The 24,095-nt window shown below is 48.7% G+C and overlaps 1 protein-coding gene across 5 annotated transcripts in view; it reads left to right on the top strand.

Moving 5' to 3' along the window:
• The window catches only part of SAMD11 (sterile alpha motif domain containing 11), a 220,359-nt gene that overhangs the window by 136,694 nt on the left and 59,570 nt on the right, over positions 1-24,095 (top strand). For 3 of the 5 annotated variants that reach the window (XM_040533324.1, XM_040533326.1, XM_040533327.1), the window contains 2 exons: positions 7,969-8,147; positions 17,634-17,684. In XM_040533324.1, the coding sequence (XP_040389258.1) occupies positions 7,969-8,147; positions 17,634-17,684 (230 nt within the window). The remainder of the gene's footprint in view (positions 1-7,968; positions 8,148-17,633; positions 17,685-24,095) is intronic. The other 2 variants (XM_040533325.1, XM_040533329.1) reach the window with 1 other exon arrangement.

Below are 24,095 nucleotides of genomic sequence, written 5' to 3'. Positions count from 1 at the left end.
TTTTGCTACCTCCCAAACATCAACGATCTGTCAGGTATCCTGCTAGAAATCAACACAAAGGCTGCTGTGACCTGCATAAAGTAACAATGGGTACACACAGGCTGGCATCAGCCCAGTTTGTTGTTGTGGGCAGGTAGGAGGAAGATGACAGTAAAACCCACTTACATCCACATCTAAATCACGTATTAGACTGGTAAAACACCCAGGGCTTATCTTCTGGGAGGATGCACGCTGTGCCATCAAGGTGTTTTTTTTTTTTTCTCCCATTGACCTAGGCCTCAGTAACCGTAGGGAAGCCAGTTTTGTTTCTACAGATCCAGCTACTCCAGGCATCACAACCCCAGAAAATGGATCCCAGTTTGGGATTCCACTGCAGGAATGCCGGTGTGGTGGTGGCGTCTTTGTGCTGAGCCACCCCTGTCTGCAGGAGGAAGTGTTCAGTTATTGGGGCAGCAAGTGTTGTTTGGACACCCATCCTGCACCTTTTCCAGAGAAACCAGATCAAGGACCTGGAAAAAGTCCAGTGCATGGAAGGACCCTGGGAAGAAGGTCTGCCCTTGCAGCAGGATTTATCGGTGCCAGCTGGGACTCTTGCTCTCTTCCTTCGTAACACTCTCCAATGAATGGCCTTTAGGATTTTTTGCTGAATCAGGTTTTGCAGAACACATCAGTGAGCGGTTGGTGCTGGATCAGGCCTTGCCAGAATACGTCATTTCTCTTTCCCAACTGCTTCATTGCCTTTATTGCTTTATTTGTATACAACCTTAGGGGGGCAGGGACAGAACTGAGAAGCTCCTGCGTCAATGCTCTTCAGAGCCTCATATGAAGCAAACTTGTCTGAGCAGGCCAGCTTGCTCACATGATGGAAGAAAATATTCCAGGAAGAAAAGGGGAGTTTACTTTGACCTATTATAAACAATGGTGAAAAAAGAAATATTTTGCCCAAATTGAGACGTGTCTGTTTGAACAAAATATCCCTTTTTTGCAGAGTTGCTGGGCAGGATTGGCTGTTTGGGAATGATGGCTTGGCAATTACTTGTGAGTTCGGCTGCTTAACTGTAAATATTGCACTGAAAATGGTGGCCTAGGATGAATGAAAATGAGAGGAAGAATAAGCTCGGTGGGATGCATTTGTCCTTATTTTAATGCGTTCTACCTGTAAATGTCAGTGTTCTTTATCAAAGTGAGGAAGTGACACTCCTGCAGGAAGGGTAGCAGCGGCGTGCCGAGATGTGACTACCTGTGATCGTGCAGTAATCTGTGGGCAAAGCTGGGGCAGAAGCAAGGTTTTCAGATGTCATCTTCTTGAGGAGATTCAAAAACCAAGGGTGGGCTGCACCTTGGTCCTCTTTGTGTTTGGGGACTGTGAAATGGGGAACAGCAAAGGGACACACTGCTGATGGCTGTGTCATAAGACAGAAAGTAGGGGCAACCAACTTGTTTTCAGTAAAGGAAGAATTGATGACAACTCAGGACTTCTGGTGAGGAGACAGCAGGTGTAGACACAGAGGGCTTGTTGGGGTGCCCAGGTGGATCCCCAGAATCTCTTGTCCCCTTGGCTCCAGCTCTTAGACCCGGCCATGCCAAGCTGCCTCTTCAATGGGCCTCTGCTCACTGCCGGGACTTGTAAACTGCGTTCGTGAGACCCTACTGAAGAAAGTGACACGGTCCCCAATCCTGGAAGAGCCTTTGTGGTCTGCACTGCCTTCATTTCTGCGTGTCCCTTGCTGTCTGTACCTCGAGCCATCCCTCCTTTCCGTGCTGGACCAGCGTCCCACCGGCGCTGCTGGAAAGGGATGCCGAACACCAAACCTGTCAGCCATCAGGTGAGGAGCTGCACCGCAGCTGGTGGGGAGGCAGAAAAACAGCTGCAGAGGAAGGCTGCTGGCTGTTGGTTTATTCATTTGTTCATTACCAAACAGGAGACGAGGGGCCGGCCGGCTCGTTGGGTCCGTGATCCCCCCTTTTGGCGGAGGTGCAGGCGCTCCCGATTCCGTCAGCCCGGTACGATGCTGGCCTCGGGCGCCTAATGAAGGCCCAGGGGAAGGCGGGGGATTAGCTGGGCAGGCACCTGGCCCTTTCCTGGGTGTTTAATCACGGCCGAAGGTAAACGCCAAGCCTGTCATTTAGCCAGCAAGGGGGTGTGTGGGCTCCACGGGTGTGTAATTTCCCTAATGAAAGCCATTTGACTGGGTTTATTATTTGAAAAAGAAAAAAAAGATTCCAGGCTCTCAGAACCTCCCCCTTTCCTTTTCCATATCTTTATTATCAATAAAAAGGGAGAGAAAATGCTGTCTGGACTCGAGGATTTCCTTCGCATATGGAACAGATTTAACATTCCTCAGCTCCCAGCGTTGGCAACGCACCAAGCTCCCCTCTTGCCTCCCCCCAGCATCCCCTGCTTGCTCCCCGTGTTTCCCAGACCTACGTATACAGAAGGAATGCATATGCTGTTGTTTCTGCAGTTGTTGGTTTTCATTTTATTTTCTTCTATCCAATAGAAATCGTATTTGCAGAGGGTTGAATCGCAGGCACGTGAATCGTCTCGCAGACAGCTCTGATGTTTTTATCGGTGCGCAAACTCTTCGGGCGTTTGCGTTTCTGCGCGTTTTTCTGGTGCTGATGTGGATGCTAAAGGAGCGGTGTCCGTAGGGACTGCACCTGCTCGTCGGCTCGGGTCAGTTCCCAACGGGATCAGACATCCGGCGTTTGGCGGGCGGTTCCTGTGGACTGGCGAAAGCTTTGATTTCATGTGCATTTTTTTCCATGGCGCTTTTTTGCCTTGCAGCTCTCCTCGCCGAGGCCTTTCCATTGCTGGGATCAATTAAATGCTCACCAGGGACTCTCGCTGCGAGGAATCTTTCCTTTTCTGGCTGCCTTTGAATGTCACACCAGGGCGTTCAGCTGTTTTGACCTTGTTGCAGTAGCTCCCAGGGCAGAAAACCTTTCCTAAATCCTCCCTTCCCTCCTCTCCCCCAAGCCCTGTGCTTTCCGCCCGCCGCTCCATCTGTGAGCTCTCCCAGGGCTCTTGTGCAACAGCTCGCTCGTGGTATTCTTGGCTGGGAGCGCGTGGCTCCAGGGGAGAGCTGCAAGGGGGTTGGATGGCTGGGTGGGGGGAGAAAGATTGCATTTTGTAACTCCTGACCTCTCCTAGCCACACGGAGCAGAATTTTCCCCTGCTCTCTGAAAGGGAAGAAATTCCACTACCTTTTTTTTTTTTTTTTTCCCCCCATCTTTCTGATGGTCCCTTGCTTTCATGGCAGAACAAGCGGGCTTCTGGGCTTCTCCACTCAGGTAACCTTCCACCATTCCAGCATCATTGTTTTGTTTTTTTTAATTGTAGCTGCATCTCTACATTTGACTGATCTGTAATTTTAAATTGTGTGTTGGTACCCCTCTGATTTTTCCTGGGGAAAGGAAATATTCTTGCCTGTGATTTTTCAAAACCAAGCCAACCCCCCGCCCGGACAGTACTGTAAGAGAGGCAGTGAGAGCAGTCACTGGTGTCAGAAGACCCCAGGAGGGTGAAGTGGTGAGTGACGGAGGGCTGGGCTGACACAGGACCGGCTGGGGGGGTGCGGGGGAGAGAGGGTTATGGGCTCCATCTCCAGCTGTGTTGCGTTAGCTGGTATCATAACCCACAGAATTAATTCTGTGAAGGGGAGGGAATCCTAACGTGGGAGGCAGCTCTGCTCTGCCCCCAGCACTCACCCTTGCAATAGCTTTGGAGAATTGCAGGAGTGTTTTACTCTCTGGCTAGGCTAATTAAGGCGAGGATAAATGATGTTCGTTCTGTTCTGTGCCCCCACTGCGTCCAAGGGGCAGGGGAAATCCCTGGGTTACGAAGGGAGGGTGTCAGCCCTGAAGGGGCAAAGCACAACTTTACCTTTCCCTCGTGTGGGTGAAAATGGAGTTATTTAACGGGGGAGCTTCGAGTGCGAACTGGGAGTCTCATTTAGTAGTCACCTGCCCCTGCTAAAGGGGGCTCCAAGGAACTCTGCATTGTTCCATGGTTTTTAGTTAAATCCTGCCTTGATTATTGGGCTCACGGAGGTGTTTTTTTTTTTTGTAACTGCTGAAAGTTTTTTCCTTTTCCTCATGTGCACGCTCCCAAGGGGCTGGGAGCTTTTCACGTGGTGCGGGGTCAGTGTGTAGCAGGAAGGCTGGAAAGAGAGAAATTCTGGCAAATGTAATGCCTTGCTTTTCAACTTTGGGAGGCCCCCAGTGAGCTCTTAAATTTATGTTCATAACTGATAGTTTATTAGGGATCATTAAATAGGGTTAGGTTGGTAAGATCCAGCACAGGCCAAACCACGCAGTGCTTACAGTACAGGTTTTATCTTCTGCTGAGTGACATGGGTTAAAAAGATAATACTTCCACGAATTTTAACTGATTTTAAGTTCTTTTGCTTTTGAGATTAAAAGGTAGACAAAATTATTCCAATGGGAAGATGCAAGTGTGAAATAGTTCAGGTTCAGCTGTGCTTGCGGGTGCCTTTCAGGGCAATCAGGTGCTTTCTCAATTAAGCCAGGCTGCTAGCTTCATCTTTGTTGGGGCTGTGAATTAAAAACAATCCAGCCTTTCAGAGGACACGGACAGGATTTTCTCTCAAGTGTCCGACATCCCTGTGAATACCAACAAATTGGGAGGCGGTTTTCTCTTTAAAATACTCGAACTTTATTAAAGGGTCATGGCTCAACACCAGCATTCCTGTAACGTACAAGAGCCCTCTGTAATGACACTCACACAAACACGAGCTTTTTTAATGCCAGATGATGGGGCTTACATCAAATACTATAAATCCTGACGTACCTCCCCATATACAGTGACCCCACTGCAGTCCCTGCCTGGATTCTTGCACGTCACACTGCTCAATGTGCATTTTGCTACCTGCCACCACGAGCAAAGTGAGATTTGATAACTGAAGCAGTATGACCGCAGGTATCTCAATATCTTCACCTCTGCAGGTGGGTTCCTGTCCTGTCGTCTGTCTGCACGTGGCAGAGGACTTCAGCAAAAGCCAGAGTCGTAGGAACGGCTCCTTGGTGGATTGCTGCTCACAAACGAGTGTTTTTTATTTACAGCTTGGACCTCTGCCTTCCCAAGTCAATGGAAAGACAATTGATTGTAGCAGGTTCTGGACCAGGCTTCTGGCTACCTTTGTGCTTAATTTAAAAGTAATGTGTATCTACTGGTGAATGCCTCTAAACAGATTAAGAAAGTGCAATTGATTCAAAACTGACTATAGATGAACATAAAAGGCAAAATTGATTGTCCCGGTCTATTTTAATTTTCTGGGAATGCAGAAATGTTAACAAAAAAATGCCCCAAACCTAGTGGCATAAATACAAAGTACAAAATAAACACAGTTTAAAAAAAATACATTCCCAGGGCTGGACTGCAGGTGTTTGCAAGGGCGCTGGAACTGCAGTGGCCCTGTTTCCAGTGCTGTCCATTCGTGTTCATTCATTTGTTTTTAGGGGAACAAGCTGGGTAATACCCACACAGATATGTATATATATTTGTATACTATACGTACAAATTTGTACATTATACATACAAATATATATATGTGTATATATAGGTATGTATTTATATTTGTATATTTCAACTTTAGGTGTAAGGATATGATTTTTAGGAAGGCAAAGGACAAGCATTTTAAGGAGCAGGGGAAAGCGGGAACTGGTGCTCCAGGTCCGGTGGGCTGTTTCTGTAGGTTTAGTGCCTCCCTTTTTGCTGCACTCTCGCTCTTGTTAGGGCTGATGAGTCCCTGGGTAGTCACTGAGACCCGGTAACTGCTTGAAGGTACCATAATGGCCATAAAATGATTTTTAGTATCTGATCAGCGCTATTCTCTTTAGCCTGCAAAGTCACAGCAGAGCGCGAATTGCAATTATTTTGAAGCGGAAATTTGCACACCCTCCCTCCCCTCCCCCTTTAATTGTTATGATAAATTGCAACTTCAGGAAAATATATAAAGCTCTGGTGTGATAAAGCTCATGCTGATATCAAGTCCTGGCTTTTCGGCGTGACAGAACTGTGGTGCAAATCCTGCCCTCTCTTTGCATTTCCCTTCCTCCCCTCCCGTTTTCCCTTTCTCTACTTTTCTCCCCACTGTCCTTTAGCCACCGTGCAGCCCAGAAGCTGCTTTAGGCAGAGGATGAGCTCTGTGCACGTTCTCCATTTGCACTGGGGCAGGGGCAGAGATGCCCACGTATGCAAAAAGTGTTTAGGGGCATGAGACACAATTTATATCATGTCCCCCAGGCTGCAGGCAGCGAGAAATCTCTGCGAAGGGCCAGGTGAGTGGGGCTCTACTGCTGTCCGAGGGAGCCTGCAGGAGAAGGAGAGCATTGCAGGTTGTCACGTAGGTGCATTGGCCCCTGGCACCATCAGGATTCACCTGCTGCAGCTGGGTCTTGGAGAGCCACCAGCAGAAGTCACAAGAATGATTTCCCCATGTCCAAGTCTGGGCATTTTCCCTCTTGCTCTTTTCCCAAGGATGCTCTTTTCTTCTTCACACTGCAAGAGCAAAGTGCACAAAACCTCATGAACAACAAATCCGGCTCAGAGGGTGTCTTTTTCCTTGTATACATGACTTTTCCCATTTTGAAGCCAGCTTGGCCCACTGCTCCTCTCTCGCTGGCTGTCTGCAGTTCACAGGCAGCTGAGTTCTTGGCTTGGAAGTGCATCGGAATGGAAAAGCTAATGTGCCTCCTTGGGGTGATGCCTTCCAGATGGATTTAGCTAATTATCACAACGATTAGGGCTCCCCTTAATGACCACAACTGGAAATTTATTGACAGAGGTAAACAAGAAGTTTTCGTTTTGTCTTGGTGGAAAGTTCTTAATTTGTTTAATTAAAAAAACATGGGCTCTTCTGTCACTTAGCCTTGCTCCGCTCTCCCCTGCAGAGAGCCTGACTGGCTCTCCCACAACATTTCCATTTTGCCAGGTTTATTTGGAAAGTTGGAGTTGCTGTTGCAGAGAAAATGTTGTTAGTTAAGCATTGCCCTGCACTTACTTGACCTGTTTCACACACCTTTCTTCGTTTTGTTCCAGTCCTTGCTAAAACCATATTTCTTCTGTATCACTCATCTTATTGAAGAAAGTATATACAAAGAGTATGCAAAACTATTTTACCTTCCCTCACTGGTTCTCTGCCCAGTTTCATGCTTTTGTTTGTGATATTTTAAGTTCTGTGGGGCAGTGACATTGCAGGCTCTTTTCCTGGGTTTCTAATGTAGCACAAACACACAGAGGCAGCGAAAAAGCAGCTTTTGCCCCCTGGGTGTTTTCCTCTGGTTTATTTGCGTCTTGTCAGAAGTGAATTGTTGGGGGCCAAACACTGCCAGGACCTCCCAGGGGAAGTCAGGACAAGGCAAGACCCGCCAGATTCCTCTGGACATGCAAACGCACAGTGAAAAGTAGCCTCAGTAATTCAGGTTTAGATGGATGTGGACTATTCACTGGTATGGGAGACAAACCTGCCGGCTGGCAAAGGGAGAAGTGTTCTGGATTATCTGGGTCACATCTTTGCTGTGTTACTGCCAAAGGTTGCATTTCACCTATTCTGCTGTGTTAATATGTTGACATTTGGTGGGAAATACTCAGGAGAGAGAGTCTGGAGCCTAACTGTGCTCCATCTTCCTTTCCTGTCGGCGTGAACGAGAGCCAAAGTAGGAACGGAGAGGTGGGGAGAGGCTGGAAGTGCATGGCTTGAGTGTTAGAACTGGAAGAGCTCGACAGAGATGTGCCTCTACTGAAAAGTCCTTTGCAAAGTGAGCATGGCCTTTGCCCACCCACCATACCTGTGTGAACCTGTGTTTTTGAGACCTGGGCAGCATTGCTGTCCAGAGCAACCATTTGAGAGGAGCTTCTTGGTTCTGGATTGCCTAACCAAATTCTTGTTTTCTTCTTTTCCCCTTCTGCCCTTTCCTGTTGCAACTGATTCCACCCTGTGCCAGAACCGGGGTCGCCTGGCAGAGAAGAGGACGATCCCCCTGCCTCCAACCAGGATCCCGAAGAAAGAGCTGACCTCAATTTTCTCGCATAGTGACGACAGTGAAGAGAGTGACAAGGGCAATGGTCAACACCCCGAAGTAAAGCAGGAGGAGGATCTCCATATCAGTATCATGAAAAGAAGGTACTTTACCGCCAGGGAGTGCTGGCATTGCAAGAGCAAAGACAGAGAAAACTGGGCAGCAGGTTACCACCCTTTCTGGGTCAATACTGCCCGGGCTGCCCGATGGAGTCACCTCCAGGGCCTGAAATTCAAGTGCAAATGTCCCATTATAGTTCAGGAAGAGCAGTTGGATACTCTCCTGTGCTTACTCACTCCTGTTTGGGGTGAGCAGGGCTCTAAGAGGCCTTGTATCATGGGTCTTGTGTTTGCACTAAAGGCATCTGCGTTTGCAGACGGTGATTTTTGTTCCATCCTCTGCCCAGCATTCTGTGTCTTTGTGCCTGGGGAGCCAATGAATTGCATGACCAAGAAACTATGGGCCTTTTACACAGCCATCTGAGAATCCACAGAAATGTATGGGTCAGAAGGCCTATCTTTTGCTCTCATTTGCCCAGAAGTTCTGATGTAATAGAAACTGGATAATTTAATGTTGGTGAGCAAAGTTTGGGGTGGAGATAGCAATGATGGTGGTAGTTACGTGTTCTTGATTGCATGTCAAAGAGCATAGCCACGTCTCCCTGGTCCTCTGTAGTACAAAAGGAGACGTAATGGAGTTGCAGGAGGCAGAGTCACTCAGGGTTACCTCAGCACTTAATATTTTGGTTACGTCTTGCTCAGTACCGTAGATGTTCACACAGGAGCTCACGCAGGGTTAAAGGAGGAGGAGGAGGGATTGCTTTGAGTTACGTTCAAGTAACTGTCAGCTGGGCTCTCATGTAAGGCCTTAGTGCCAATAATATTCAGCTGCAAAATTTTGGGTTCTCTTATCCTTCACAAGAAATATGGTGTTTAGAAGACCTGTAACTACAGGAAAATAAATACCTAAAGGTGATGTGTCTCAGCCTCCCATGCATATCATTGCAACTCATCTTGATTGTCATCTCTCTCTGATGCATAAAATCACTCAGATCCTAAGACAAGCCCTATAAAAACAGAGGAGTGGAAACCGAAGGCATGTAATTGCTTTTCTTATGTTTTATGTGTTTCTCGCTCCTGAGTAGATGAGCTATTTCCCCTCTTGCCTTCCAGCGGACGCTGGTACATTCAGCAACAGAGAGCTCGAAAGTCGGGAGACAGAACAGTAGCCAGCTCTTCTCATAAAACCCACCTGTAATTAAAGTCCGGGTTTATCATTGCAGCTGTCCGATGGCTGTGGCCGAGGGTTATCGCTCGGAAATGAAAAGGTGGTTGGGGAAAGCATCTGCCCTGTCTGTGCAGGCAGGAGCCGCGGAGGGGAGGGAACCCTCCTCATCAGTTTGGGGAAAGTGCCCTTCTTCTCCACCCCCCCTTTAATTATGCTCTTAATTCTGCAAAATTACAGCGCTAGATTGTTCTCATTAGAAGGGAGAACATAACGAATGTTTAATTGATACGCTGGGCCCCCAAAATATAAAGTGCTCTTATCCTAAATCTTTAATTACTGTAATTGCTTTGCCTTGTTTATTAGGAAGTGAAGAAAAAAAATACTCGGTAGTTATTAGCCAGTGGTCCCCCAGCTTATCGTGTCTGTGTTCTGCACTGCTTTGAGTCCGCTTCTCTGAAGGTCTCTTGCTTGAGCGTTGTCTCGATTCCTTAGAGGAGTGCGTGAGTCTGGCCAGGGAGGTTAGAGTCTCGTTGGTTTTGCACGGTTGTTCTCCTTTTCATTTTCCTGGGAGCTCAGATAAAGCATGGGGGGAAAAGCTAGAGCAGCCGGGGCCAACAGGGACCAGGCACCACTCTGCTGGGTGCAGTAATAGCAGAAAAAAAGAGCGCGTGGCTTCAGCGCTTGCTGCCCTGGCAGGGGACATCTACCGCTCCCATCCCTCGGCATTTCCAAGCACTCTGACCCCTGCAAATAGACGGTCCCACAAAATCATCATCCTCTTGTCCCAGCTGGGGGAGGACTGGCCGTTCCCACCCGTTTAAGGGTGAGGAATGGGAAGCAGCCTGACCCCACTCCCCTGGGGGGGATGAAGGTGTGGTGGGGCTGGCTCTGGAGGCAGCAGCGTGAAGGCCAGACAGCTCGCAGACATGACAGCTGGGGCCCGCCAGAGACAGCGCCCCATCTGCCTTCTGCTTTTAATTCACCTGTTGTATCCCCCCCGCCTGGTGCTGGATTGGGCCGAGGTTTTATTGCCTCCCACTGAGAGGAGGAAATAGGTTAAACTGCGACAGCAGGAAAACAAGGTCAGGGCCTGAGCAAACCTGTGGTTTCCTCTCATACCCCTGGACGGCCCTCACGCACATTTATTTTACAATTATAAACAGTGGCATTATTGGTGTGGACGTTGTTGCCTTTTCTTTTTTTTCCCCATTCTCAGTTTCCTTAATATTGACTGTTTCCTTCCATCGTTGGCACAAGGGGATGCTTCCTGCTGCTTTGAGGTCTAGGCATCGGTAAAGAAGAGACCCAAAGGATTAGAATAGGAGCCAGAAGCTTAGTTTCTTGGTTAGTCTCTCATTCTAGCCTTTGACACTGATCTTAGGCATCTGCCTGTGGTGATGGCCTTCAGAGGAGGTCTGAGGGCTTTTCGCCTGCCTCGTGGTGTTCTTGCAGCGTTGAAGTCGGTGCTTTTCATTGCGTGCCAACTTATTTCACTACCAAGTCCTTGCAAAACCGTGTCACTTTGCTGTCCTGCACGTGCGTAACGAGTTTTGCACTCTAATGAGCTTGGCTCATCTGCTTTGAAATCCAGGTGACCCAGGCTTAGAGGTGAATGTTTCTCAGCTCGTAGTGAGACCCCTTGAGTCCTCTTTAGCCTGCTTTGCAGGGTGTGCTAAGTAGCCTTTGTGTTATGCCTCCTGTCTGGAAAACAGGGGGCTTAAAATCTTGTCTCATATAACCAGAGGCGTCTGCAGAGCTTGATACCGTAGTTTGATACCCAGACTGTAAGCACTTAGGGAACAAGCTCTGGAGATTATTGGGACAGTGCTGCAGAAGAGTAATAGCCTTTTCCTTTTGATCAGAACTCGGGTTCCAGAAATCTTGCTCTTCTACAACCTTCCTTAGTGTAACACTTGCATTGCCTTAATCACTGCAGGTATGTTCAGCTGTGCTGGCATCTGGTGAGGACGCTTGGCTGGCTATGAAGACAGTTTTTCCTTTATGGTGAAAGGAATGATAACAATGGGGCATTTCTGTACTGATTGATGCACCTAGGTCACTGGTGTAGTTACTAACTAAAAGTTATCCCAGTCTGTGGCTTAGTTCTCCCCTCTCTGCTTTATCCGAGACACAAAATGAAGCAATGTAGAGGGATTTGAGACTACAAATTCCATATCAACTTCCTTAGACTCATTGGGAAGCTCTGACTGGTATTACTGGGAAACACATTACCTCTGCAAAAGCCTGGGAGCTTTTCATGTTGAGGTTGAAGCTGCCTTAAAGGAGTTCCATTACATTGTCCCAGGAAATCTCCAAACAGAGGAAGCTCAGAGTAGCTGAAGAATAAGGCTCAGCTTTAACAGCAAGATGCTGACATGCTGTTGGATTTAAGCCCAGCGTTGTCTTGTAGGTGCAAGAATATAATTTTTGTTGTAAAGACTGGCCTTTTTCATTAGTATGGGAGAGGAGGAAAAGAGGGAGGAGGGATGTAATGGTGGCATCTGAAATTTGCCATGATAGGTTGGGAACTGCTCATGAAACAGCTCTGGCTAACTCCCCAGCAAAATGCGACGGCGTGGCTAGCAGTAAGAGGCAGTAATGCTTAAGCACCTGTTAGAAATGGTGAAAGTTTTTGATCTGACCGACCATGAAGGCATCGAAGGAACACTTATGGGATATTAAGTAAATATGTACATTGGACTAAGTAATGGGCAGGATAAGTACAAAAGGACCTGTATGGTGAAAATGCCTTTAAAGTTCTTTTATTAAAAAAAAGAGGATTGGGAGAAAAAGTAGGAGCAGATTGTACGATGAGAGCACACAGGGGGCTGGGTTCCGTGCCAAATATTGCTCTGAAATAAAAGCAATTTTGAGGAGAAATAAGAGGATAACAGTTGTCCTGCAACAGCATGCTTGTGTGTGCACTGGGGAGGTTTCTGGAGAACCTCATACTGCCCTTAAGTCTTTCCTTAAGTCCCCGCGTGTTCTCCGGCTGGGGCAGTGGCGTGACCCCAATGCCCAGCACCTGCCGCGGGACTTGCGGTGCTTTTTCAAACCAGCACTTGAAGCGAAGGTGCTTATTCAAGGACTGGTGGGACGCTGCCGTGCATCACATACAGAGCCCAGAGGGTCAGGGTGCCTTCCCCTGCCCCCAGCATCCCCCACCTCTCAGCGTTCTCGCTCCGCATCCATTTTCTGATGGCAAAATTACTGACCTCCGCTCAGCCCTAATGGCTAGCGGCTGTCAGCCTTTCCACTGCCTGCCTTCCTAAGTGGAAAGCTATTTCTAATATCCCATAAGGCTGCTGCTCTTTGACTCCCTAATTGATTGAAGATCAAATCCAAGCACCCCCCGTTGTATTTGTCACACGCACCTGCTTGTAATTCAGGGCCACAAGGTCCCAGCGCCTTCCCCATTGATGTGCAGGGTACACGGCACCGCCTCTGCCATCCTCGTCCTTCCCAAAACGCTCCCAGACACTCCCCCTTGGTGCTGCCCTGGGGGGGAGACCCTTGAGACGCCCCCCTCCCGGAGGAGCTCAGTGGATGGCGTGATGCTCACAACGCTGATGATTTACCTGCTGCCAAAATCCCTGGGGTCTGGGCTGGGTGGACAAGGCTCGTCCAGGCGGCATAGGACTGAAGGGAGAGCGGACACAGGGAAGAGCAGGATGCTCTTTGGGCTCCAGCCATGAATCAGGCTCTTAGATTAGACTCGATAGCCCTCCTCCTAATTACCATGACTCAAAAGGAGGGAGCCAAAGCCCCTTTTAGAGCTGGAGAGAGATTTTAATGCTTCAGGACACTTTTCTTTCACAGCCTCCACTGGCTATTTTCTGTTAATTGGCAGGTCAAAGTCAATCCCTTCTTCCTTCCTCTGCAGCCCTTTATTTTCTCTTCTTCCTCTTTCCTCCCCCTTTCTCTCTTTTTCTCTGAACCATGCACCACTTAATAACAGCCCCCGTATTCAATAGATATATTAAAGATCCATCTGGGAAGCGAAGGCTGGACTTGGTCCAGAGTGCCAGGAAGCATGTCACTGACCTAATGAGGACATATATTTGAGGTGCGGGGGAGAGAAGGACAATGGTTGCTTGTCAGGGATGTTGCAGGATAAAATACAAGATACAGCAAGAAATCCCTTCTTGCCCAAGAAAGAGATAGGAGGCTGGAAAGAAAGGTGAAGCATGAGAATGAAATCCAGTGAGTGCTCTTGGCTGCCTGCGGCTCCGTGTAGCTGACCCTTACAGCATCGCTTCCATGGCAGGGAATGACTGAGACACCCCAAGTCCAGGTCTCAGTCTTGCTGTAATCTTTAGGCCATTCTTCCAGCCATCGTGTGTGGGCTTCCCTGGAAGAACTGCCCTGTTCATTGCCTGCACGAGCTTCGTAGCGTTGGCTGCAGGTAGCGGGATGGGGGTGCAGGCAGGCTGTGGAAGCTGAGACCCTGTTAAGAGGACAAAGAGCAGGTAGGAAGAAGGAGAAAAGAGCAGGTAGGAGGAAGGAGCTCGCTCTGACCACCCAGCCAAGCAGCCTGGGCAATGCCACCTGCAAGTATAGATCCTCCCGAACTGCTCACTGTGACGTGCATCGTGCCTACGCTCTGTGTTCCCATGCACGATGCTGGCACCTAGAGCCTGCCCCAGGCACGCTGAATTCCCTCTGCCCGCGGTGGTGTTGGGCTGTGCCAGCTGGACAGACGTCCTTAGTTCCCCCTTTCTCCAGCACTGTCCCTTCAATGCACTCTCCTGCACCAGAGGACATGGGGAAGCCTTGTCAGTATTTTTCTCTCCCTGGCAGTTGGGACCCGTCGCTGTAGCTGGATGCTGCCCGGTGTTTTCCACGCTTCCGTGCCATGCGGAGAGCCAAAAGGAGCAGCACAAGGCGAGCTGGCCGCGGTGCAGGGGCTCAGCTGCAGGATGGGGCTGCTGCTGCTGCCCGTGGTGTGGCCGGGGACGCCTGGCTCCCTCCCTTGGCCTCTTCCGTGGTTGCCACTCCGGTGTTGGAAGCCCGCAGGGGCCTCTAGAGTAAAAAGAAATGACAGGGAAGGAAAAAAACAACTTAAAAATTAAAAACTATCCCAGCTGCTCTCCCTTATTTTGCCAGCTCTGTCGCTTTCTTTTCTGGGCTGGCTTCTCATTCCAGTGCAGGCTCCAGAGATGACTCGAGCAGCCTCAGCCCTTCCTGTTAAATCCCTTTTTTTGGTTTCACGTACGTTTTTGAGTGATTTCACTCTTGGTACAGACCGAGCCCTGACACTCGGGTGCCTCCTTGCTGAGGTGCCTGACCCAGAGGTTTGTGAACCCCCTGCTTACATCCTCCGAGTGCCTTGGCCCTGCCTTTGTTGGGATCCTGCCCCTGCTTGCTGCCACGGGACCCATCGGGGCATTTTTGTACTGGGCTCTTCTACCTGACCACACTACACCTGAAATCGTGGCTGGGTGAGGAGGTGGGAGAGATGGAAGTGGCCGTCCTGCCTGCCTGTTTTTAATTCCCCCCCCCCCCCCCTTTTCTGTTATTAATTTGTAAGGAACCATCTCCCGCTCACCATTCTCTATACGACCCAAGGACGGGCTTGTGTAGCTGATAGCTTGCAAATTATTAGTAATTTGATTTCAATTGGATGAATAACCCGTTAAAGCAAAATGTACATTAGCCTCAGAAATCTAATTGGTGATAACGGCGTAGAGACGTGGAAGGAGCGCTTGGTTCTGCTCCCCATCCCTCCCCACGCCCCCCCAAAAAAGATAATTAGGATTTAATTTCATTCTCACCTATTCATTTGTCTAAATATGGGTGTTTAATTATCCATCTCGGCAGATAGCTGTCTCTGCCTCTGCGTGGATCTGAGCTGTGCCTTTCCTAGCAGCCCGTCCCTCCCTGCTACTCACAGCTCTCTGAAGCGGTGTCCTTACACTTTGAAGCTGAGCTGGGCTAAGCCTCATTAGGAGCCCTGCCTTTCCTCGGTGCTCAGCACCGCCGGGCTCCATCCAGCCTGCCGCAGACCACGAGGAGCTGCGTTTTGTGGAGAGCTGCGAGCATCACTGCAGGGCTGGCCCCAGGACGAGAACGCCGAGCCCGGGTGAGCTCCTGGTGGGCCTGAGCAGCTTGCCGGTGGACCAGCACCCCCAAGCACTGCGTGGCCCACTGCTGGACCCTGAGTGGGGCTTGCAGGAGCGCTGCTGTCTTCAGAGCCCCGTGGGGCAGCTCACCGTAAAGCTGCCTTTCCGAGTCGTCATTTTTTCATCAGGAAAGGGACCGTGGAGTTTTAGCTAGACAAACACGGTGTTTAATCTACCTATAGCTCAGGGCCAAACCCTCTGGCGGGATGATTGTTCCTTTTGTCTTGCCCTTTTTTTTTCTTTTTTTTGAGGGCACCGAGGAATGTTTTATAGACAGAAACGGGAGAAGCATGAGGTCCCTTTTCAGGCTCGTGGTTCGATTTCCGGCAGTTTGTGGCTGGGTGGCGTTTGGAGCTCTCCCCACTTCCACTGTGCAGCTTCCAGGGTCTGAGTGGCACCGTGCAAGGTGCTGAGCTGGAATTAAAGGGATCTCCTGGAGGTCTGTGTGTGCAAGAAGTCAGGGATTTTATGGAGCAGTGCAAAATCAGGCTTTCCATCCCCACCAACTGCACTCTCTTCTGGGCCAGAAGGACCAGGAGGGCTCGGGCTGGCTTCAGTTCGCTTTGGATTCACATCAGCTTACCTGGAAAGCTCAAATGTGTCCCAGTTTGACCAAGCCTCTGCTCATGGAGATGTTACTCAATGCCCCAGTTTGGCCTGTGCTTTCCCAGAAGTTCTCAAATGTTGGCCAAATTTTAACTTTGAAGAGCAACTGTTACCTGCTGTGGGCTCAGTAGCTGGGATTCCCCTTTTGCCCCTTCTGTTTGCAAACAAAAAGCTAGGAAGGTGGAAAGCTGGGGTAGGTTTTCTAAACCTTGCATATGAGGAGAAGGTAGAATAGGGAAAACGAGGTACATGTGGAACTAATAAGTACAGTTCAGAGCACAGCTTTATTGGTGGAACTTAATATCTAATAAAATCTAACAACCCCCTAAAAGAAGTAACTCACCCCTGAAAGAACCACTCGGAGAGCAGCCAGCCTCCCTTACTGAGCCAGTCCTGCAGGGAGAGCACAGAAGATAGGTATCGCATTAGTAAAACCTGCAGAAGCCTCGTGTCTCGGATGTGGAATTATTTCCGTGCTGAGCATTGCTTGCAGCTGATTTCTGAACCAGGCTGGAGCAGGGGCACCCGTTCAGGAAAGCACTTGAGCAGCCACTCAGACCTGGGTTATGTCCCATTGACTTCCCCGCTCATGCTTAAGTGCTTTCTGGCCCAATTCAGGGCACATTCAAACCAGAACAGGTCCCTTTTGCTTCGGCAGCCTTTGGATTAGGCTTTTTCTGGACTCTTCAGCTATGTTCTCTAGCTGGGGACAGAGGCAGCAGCGCCGTGGGGACGCTCAAAATGCGCAAAAACGCATTTGGCCTCGCCGCGTGTGATGTTTGCAGGCGCTTCTGTTCAGTGCTTTTGGGAACCTCGGGCTGCAGGAGCCGGTTTGTGCACACAGCCAGGCGTGCTCGCAGGCAGATGCCGCGATGAGAGCGGCGTCGTGCGAGGAGCTGGGCTCGCGTGCCGGTTTGGTCTCAGCTGGCTGGGCTCCTCATCAATCACGCTGACGCGGAGAACCATGGGTGGTCACAGCCCTCCTCTGGGTGCCGGGGGAGATCGCTGCCCCTGCTATCAAGTGGAGACGCCGGACCACAGAAGGTCAACGTCTGCCTTAGCCCTCCGGGTTGGTGCAGATGCTGTCCCTCTTGAAAAGGGTAGCAAAGAGGGGAAAAAAAAATCAAAAAAAGAACAAAACCAAACAACAAAACCCAGCCCCCTTGGCCGCCCTGTCTTAATTTAGGATGTTGTTCATCTCGGATCTGCTTTTCCTGCTTGTCAGCAGGCAGAGTGACAGAGTATGTGAAATTAATTTCCGAGGTGGGAAATTGCTAATAATTTATTTACAGCTGGGGCGGGCGTGGAGGAGGGAACGCAGCGCAGCCGTATTTGGGTTTTCTTCATAAAATGTCACTGCTTAGCCCTTTCTGCTCCCTGTGAACGTGCCCTATTAGTTGAGACAGCGTCTTGCCCCTGTGCCTGGTAGAGAGCTCACCTGTGGGTCTCATTTACAGCACTGTGAGACCCCCTGGGGGTGCTCAGCCCCTCGCAGCACCCCGCAGAGGCTGTGGCGGAGGGGTTGGGAGCCCGAGAGGAGCGCGGGTGGGTTGTCGTGACGGAGCTGCTCTTGTAAATGGCGAGCGATGCAGCATTCAGCCTGTGCCATTGACCTCTCTGTTTGTTTGTCAACAGGATACACACCCACTGGGATTTAAACATCTCCTTCCGAGAGACCTCTTGCAGGTACCATTTGGGGGCACCCTCTTTGTATGGTAGGCTAAGAGTTTCTGCTATGTTACTGGCGTGTGGATGCTGTTAGATGTAAATGAACATTTCTGATTGTCAGTGCTGGGGGGTTTTCTCTTCTTTCTTCCTTTTTTTCCCCTTCCCAAATATCCTTCCTTTTGTTCTTTTATTTGGGGGAAAGTTGTCTTTGGGGGGAAACGCTCATTTTTGTGTTGGAAGGGAGAATTGATTAGCCTTGTAAAGAAAGCCCATTACTGTTTTTGATATATGCTTACTCTAGTCCCTTTTTGGAAGAATGTGGGATTGGGGTGGCCCAGATGCGTGTATTTTCTAACTGACGTGAGAGGCTGCATCTCATTTGCAAAAGTGATCCTTTGCACAAAAGGCTCATTGAAGGCCAAAGATGCTCCCGAGTCGATTGGAAACTTAGCTTAAAGCATTGCAGCCTTAAAAGGTGGGCCTGTGACTGCAAGGAGCAAAATCAGTGGATGGCAGTGCTTGGGTAACAATATGATAACCCTGAGACACCCTGATCCTGAAAATCTTATATATGTAGGCATCCAGCTGCCATGCATAGAGGTCATACTCCAGTAGGAGCTTCTGGAGCCATCGGGGCTCTGCTTTTTGCAGGGTGAAGTCTGAGCTGGGTGAGCTGCAGCTGCAAAATGCAGCGCAAGAACATTTGCGTGTTAGCTTGGGAGAAAGTGGACATTCAAAAAAATGACCAGTATTTTACAAAGCATAAATAATAGAGATGATACTGAATTCTGAATTGTAAGAACAGAAGGATCGCCAAACCAATCTGGTCTGTTGGTTTTAAAGTCTGATTTCCTGCAGTAGCAGATACCCCAACAAGGTAGAAGTTCCTGAATCAAAGATATCCAGTCACGAACATGAATATTCCTTTGTCACCTCTGATGTGGTCAGTTGATGCTCTGGGCGTAGTGTTCAATAGTGCATTTTCTCTGTGTTGCTAGTAGTCATCAACTTTTCTAATGCTTTAAAAATCTAGCTTAAGATACTTGTCTCGTCATTCGAAAAAGAAAACTGGAATTTTGAAATTCCCTTTCTAAACTCGGTTGCCCCATTTGGGTGAAAAGGCTGAGCCTGGCAGGTGCTGCTTGTTTTCTAAAACAACAAAAAATGATCTGTGCAGCTGTGAAGCTTCTGGGGACACAGCAGGAGGTAGGTAGGGCCCAGAGCAGCCCAGACTCTGGTTCTGGATGCGCTAGAAATCAGAATGCTGGTCCGTTGGGTCTGCCTGCAAACAGCAGTTCGCTGATGACTTTTCTGTTGTGCTAGTAGTTTCTGATGCTTCGTGTAAACTTCCTGTTCAGTTACAGATTAAAAAGCAGTAGGAAAATATTACTGTTACTACTACTGCTGCTGGTACTACTTGTGGAAGCACTCACTGCGTGCTAGGTATCTGACACATGTAGGACTTGGTGCAGTAAATGCAGTGTTTGCTCAAGGGAACGTTGTTTAAGAGCTTCAGAACGACATCCATCCCCCTCGGTGTTGGGGCTGATGTGGGCATTTCTCTGTTTTACCTGCAAGCCTCAGAACATTTTGCAAACGTAAGTATCAGAGGCAGGAGGAGAGTATCAGAGATGACTTCCAGCTCCATCACCTGCCCTTCAAACGCAGTGCTAACAGGTTCTACCTCCGTTCTGTGCGCTCCCAACAAAAACTGCAGTACCAGGGTGAAAGTGGGCAGCAAAGAAGTGAAGGACAGATATTCTCTGTCATTTTAACCCATCAGCAGGTGCCCACACCCCAAAGTGAGGACAGTTTGGACTGTTCTGTTGACAGCACTCGTGTGTGAAGGTGATACCTGTGCACCTGGAGAGATGAGTCCATCCGTATCTGAGTGCTGGGCGTGAATTACGTCCTGGCACTCCCCTGAGGCTCAGTGGGGGTAGCAGGGAGTGAAGGATGGGAAACGTGAACTGATTCATGTGCCAGTGGGGAATGGGCAAGGGCAGAGGGGTGGATTCGCTGGTATTTAAGTAAGCACAGACTTTGGCCCTTAAGCCCAAGAAACCATAATTCCTAAATTCTCAATGTTCAGCATATAAAAACCCCACCCTGATCAGTAAGCATCAAGGAGCCAGTCTAGAAGGCACATCTCACCCAGCACCCCTATAAAAAACAGCTGAAAGGTTGTTTGTTTTTTTTTGTGTTGCAGCCTTTAGAATAAAATCCCTGTTTTGTTGCTGTAAGCTTCTGGGACTAAAAAATACAAAAGAATGGATTCCTTCCAGGCAGACCCTTTCATGATAGATTTCAGCCTGGAGCAAAGTTTTATGGCTGAGTTATAAACTCCTAAAAGGCAGAGGTTTGTAATGGAAGTGCTGCCACAAGCCTTAATTAATAGCCATATGAACAACGATCCTGCAGGTTAATACAGCTGCAGCTAAGGGTGCAAACGCCTTTGGAAATTAGAATCCCCATCTTAAAAGAAAATATTTCTGAACCTGTGATGCACAGAATAAAATAACGATCTGTCTTTTATGAAAGCAAATACACTTCTTGGGCTCCCCCAGCCTGTTTGCTCCCTTCAGCTTAGCTCTGGCCTGGTGGGAACATTGGTGGTTCCCCCTGGGAACACAAGTTTTGCCACTATGTATGATTAGTCCAGCTATCAGAAGCTGTGCCCATCTAGCTATTTCAGAAGAAAACAACCCGTGTTATGCTATGAAGCAAAGGAAATAATTTGTGGGTTCTGTGTGTCAGTCCAGAAAAAAAAGTTGTATATGTTTAAGTGACCTAAGTTGCCATCACGCCTCTGTAAAACATCTGGCATATCTGAAATACATCGTGGGGTGGCAAAAAGGTTTGGCTGACCTTCCTTCTCGGTGACCTGCATAATTCAGTGCCTGGCAGCTGCACAGGTCACCCCAAACCCATGCCAGGGAATCATAATGATGCACCACACCTGTATGAACCCCCTCCCTTGGCCACACTATGTTAAATGAAGAAGGTCCAAGAACTGCCATCTTAATTTACCTGTCTCTTTGTCGTGCCTTTGATCTTCCTTTCCAAGCTGTCAGAGGGTACCCGGGTTATTGGGTTCAGCCACCGTGGAATTGCTGTCTGTGTTGCCCTGGATGAAGACACGTAATTGGGTGTAATTGGGTACAAGGCATACAGAACCAAAAGCTCGAGATAGGAGCATTGTCCTCAAAGGGGAGATTAAGATCTCTCCTTGTCTTGCCAGCCGCTTCGCTCCCTTCCCTTTCAAGCTTTGAAGATAACACTGGGTTTGAGGCTTTGTTTACAGATACCCTTCCTTTAAAATTGCCCGTTCGAGGTAGAATTCCCTTGCATGGACATACTGTTCATTGAATAATTTGCTGAAATGCATTAAAGTTGTTCAAGACAAGCCTGTCAAGTTCTAAAACAGTGAGCACGAGGTTAAAGCCCGCTCTTTGCTCTCCCATGGATTTCAGTGAGTCCCAGTTGCTCAGCACCACGGGCAGGATTACCTTGCTGAGGTTGGGGCATAGCACGGAAATAAATTGTAGAATAAAAAGGAGTTCCAGGGAGGAAAAGGATTTTCCTTCCATTTGTTGCCACTCGATATCTTGAGGGAACTGCAGGGAGGTGAGTGAGAAATAGATAAGAGGCCGTGGGTGTTAACAGCACGCTGTGGTGCAGCTCAGGATGGAGAAACTTGGTGCCTGTCCGAGAATGTCAAGCTGCTGTCAGTGCAATTAAGCCAGCCCAGCTTGCAAGGACGTTGGGAGGTGTTTAGTGTTGACCATGTTAAAGAATGGTAGGAAAGAAGATGCTAATTAATTTGGTGAAAGCTGCACGAAAAGGCACGGAGCATAGCTGGGCATGGAGCTAGGCAGCGCGACGTTCAGCCACGTGCTCTCTCCTCTGGCTGCAAGGTGAGCAAGCTCTGAAAGAAAACCCAAGGCAGCATTTAAGTCTTTAGAAACAAAGAACTTGTTGGACAGGTATAAAGCAGTGACAAAGAGGCAGGAGGAAGCAAGAAGAGTCTCTTGACTGCTGCATGAAGACAAAGCCATTTGAGGGGACACTCCAGGCTTTCTGGGCCTCCCAGGGGATAATTTCTTCCAGGTACACGCTACATGAGGGCTGCATAAGGACATGGAAGGAAAACAAAGGCATCATGTGCCCAGAGCAAATAAACTGCATGTAACAAGCACAGTTTAAACAAAGATTACAGTGGTATGCAGCCAGCCTTTCTGGATGGGCACGGACCAGATTAGAATATGTTTTAGGCAGGCAGACGTTTGGCCAAGAGCCTGTGCATCTCATGTGCGTATGTTTAAATCTGCCTGGAATGTACTTAGTGGGCCTTGCCATGTGAATTTCACCCTGCCATAAACCCGTACAGCCAGGGCTGAGTTGAAACAGCAGTGCTGTAACTGGATTGCCCCAGGTACGTGTTTGGTCTACGGGGTGCAGCTGTGTCCCGTTTAGAAAAGGGTATTTAAGGAGGAATGAAAGACGTTAGTCAAGAAGGAAGAGAGCAGCAAACAAGTCAGGCCAGGTGGAAGGAGCAGATGAAAAATATCTGGGAAATGGGTCAGGAGAAAAGGAGATCCACTGATTTAGCTCATTCCTTTGGAAGATGCTCCGGGAGAGAAAAGGAGAGCAGGGGAGAACAGAAATGCAGATGGTTCTGCCCACGTCAAGGCTGGTCCTGACTCAGCAGAAGGCATTGCTGAGCGATGCAGGTAATGGTATCAGGGTGCCTGAGCATCCTGCTGCACTGCCCTCTAAGGATTGATACAAGCTGGCTTCTGGGCTGCCTGTTTATTTATTTATTTGCTTTTTTATGTTTCCTCATAAGCTTTTGCCTTCTAATCTAGAAGACCTGAAGTAGGGACTGAAAGGTCACAAGAAGCTTTTAGCAGCTGGGAGGTAGATGTGAGCCTTTAGTGCCCTGCAGTCTGTAGCATCTGCTGCCAAAAGAGCTGATACTGGTCAGAAATGTTTATTCGTAAACGAAGTTACAGCAGAAAAAACAAGCAGCTTCAGAGGAACAGGAGTGCCTTCAAATGGGGACCTGTCTGCACCTTCCTTGGTGGTCCCTGATTTCTTCCACAGCACGTACGGAGCTGCTTCCACAACTCGTGCTGACTTTGGAGGACAGCTGTGAAGCTGACTCTTGACTGCATGCTGCAGAAAGCTTAAAAAGATCCCAGAGAAAGACCACTGAATGCATTAACTGTGGCTTCTGGGTCAGTGTGGGGAGGACGTTTATGCATCATGATGCTGAATTTGGCCCTTGCAGCTTAGTTCTGCTGCATCTGTGGGACGTAGACTGCCTACGGAAATGTTTTAATCCTCATCCTGGCGGAATATACAAAGAGCTCTCACCTTTGTGGCTGTTTAAGTTAAAGCTCTGCACCAGGACGTGCTTCCTGAAGGCAAAGCCAATAAATACAAGGAAGCTCCTGACTAATGCTGCTGCTGGCAGGCAAGGCCTGGCTGTGCGGACACAATATGTTGGAAGGAAAAGGCTTTCCAGGTGGGTGAGCGCAGTTTGTTCATCAAACAGAGACATACCTGTTTGGTTTTAGACAATAGCTGCCCAAGTAAATGGACGTGCTCTTTTGTTTAACTAGAAGACAAGAAATCAAGTAAATCCCTACCAGATCCGTGTAATTGACGGACATTAACAGAACATGCTGTGTCAGAATGAAGAGCACGTGGGAAGGTTCGGCCAAGGAGTTAAGCCTCCAGGTCTGTAGGAAGGTACGAGCAACTTTTGCTTTGCTTGCCTGAGCCCCCACAAAGTGTCCGTGTGAGCACTGAGATACTGAGATGAAATGGGAGGAGCTGCCAAGTTTTTATTCGGAGCCTGATCCTCCATCGGCTGCTTTGTGAGGGCTTCAGATGGCAACGTTGCAGACTTCAGGCTGTGCACTATAAAATATTTGCTTTCCCTTTTTTGCGAACCTAAAACCTGCAAAAGGCTGGCAGGGAACAAAGCCATTCCTGGACACCACCTCGCTGGAAGGCACTGGTGAAAATTACCTCTGGAATTGGCTTGTGGTGGTGTGCCCTGCACTCCGCGGAGGCTGCTGGCAGGATGCTCCCCAGGGCCCACGTGCGCGGTGAGTTAGGTCTGGGATTTCCAAGGAACTGTGCAGAGCAGAATTACCCGGGTGGCTTTTGTTTCTCCCTTTCCTGTAGGTCTGGAGTTATCCGTGGCCGCCTTCGTGCAGGTTCTGGGATGAACATACTTGTAGGGAAGAATGGATGAGCTGGGAGGAGAAAATTAGTATATTGGCTTGCTGAAAAGCATTATTTCATTTGAAATAATTATTTCATTAGTGCTACTCTTTACCCTTATATTCATCCACAGAATGCTTCATTTGGTGTTGGGGAAAGGAGACCATTTAGGTACTGGCAGAGATTCAGAGA

The sequence above is a fragment of the Cygnus olor genome, chromosome 21, assembly GCF_009769625.2.
Source record: "Cygnus olor isolate bCygOlo1 chromosome 21, bCygOlo1.pri.v2, whole genome shotgun sequence".
In the NCBI taxonomy this organism is placed as follows: domain Eukaryota; kingdom Metazoa; phylum Chordata; class Aves; order Anseriformes; family Anatidae; genus Cygnus; species Cygnus olor.
This window is presented reverse-complemented; position numbering and strand designations above follow the sequence as displayed.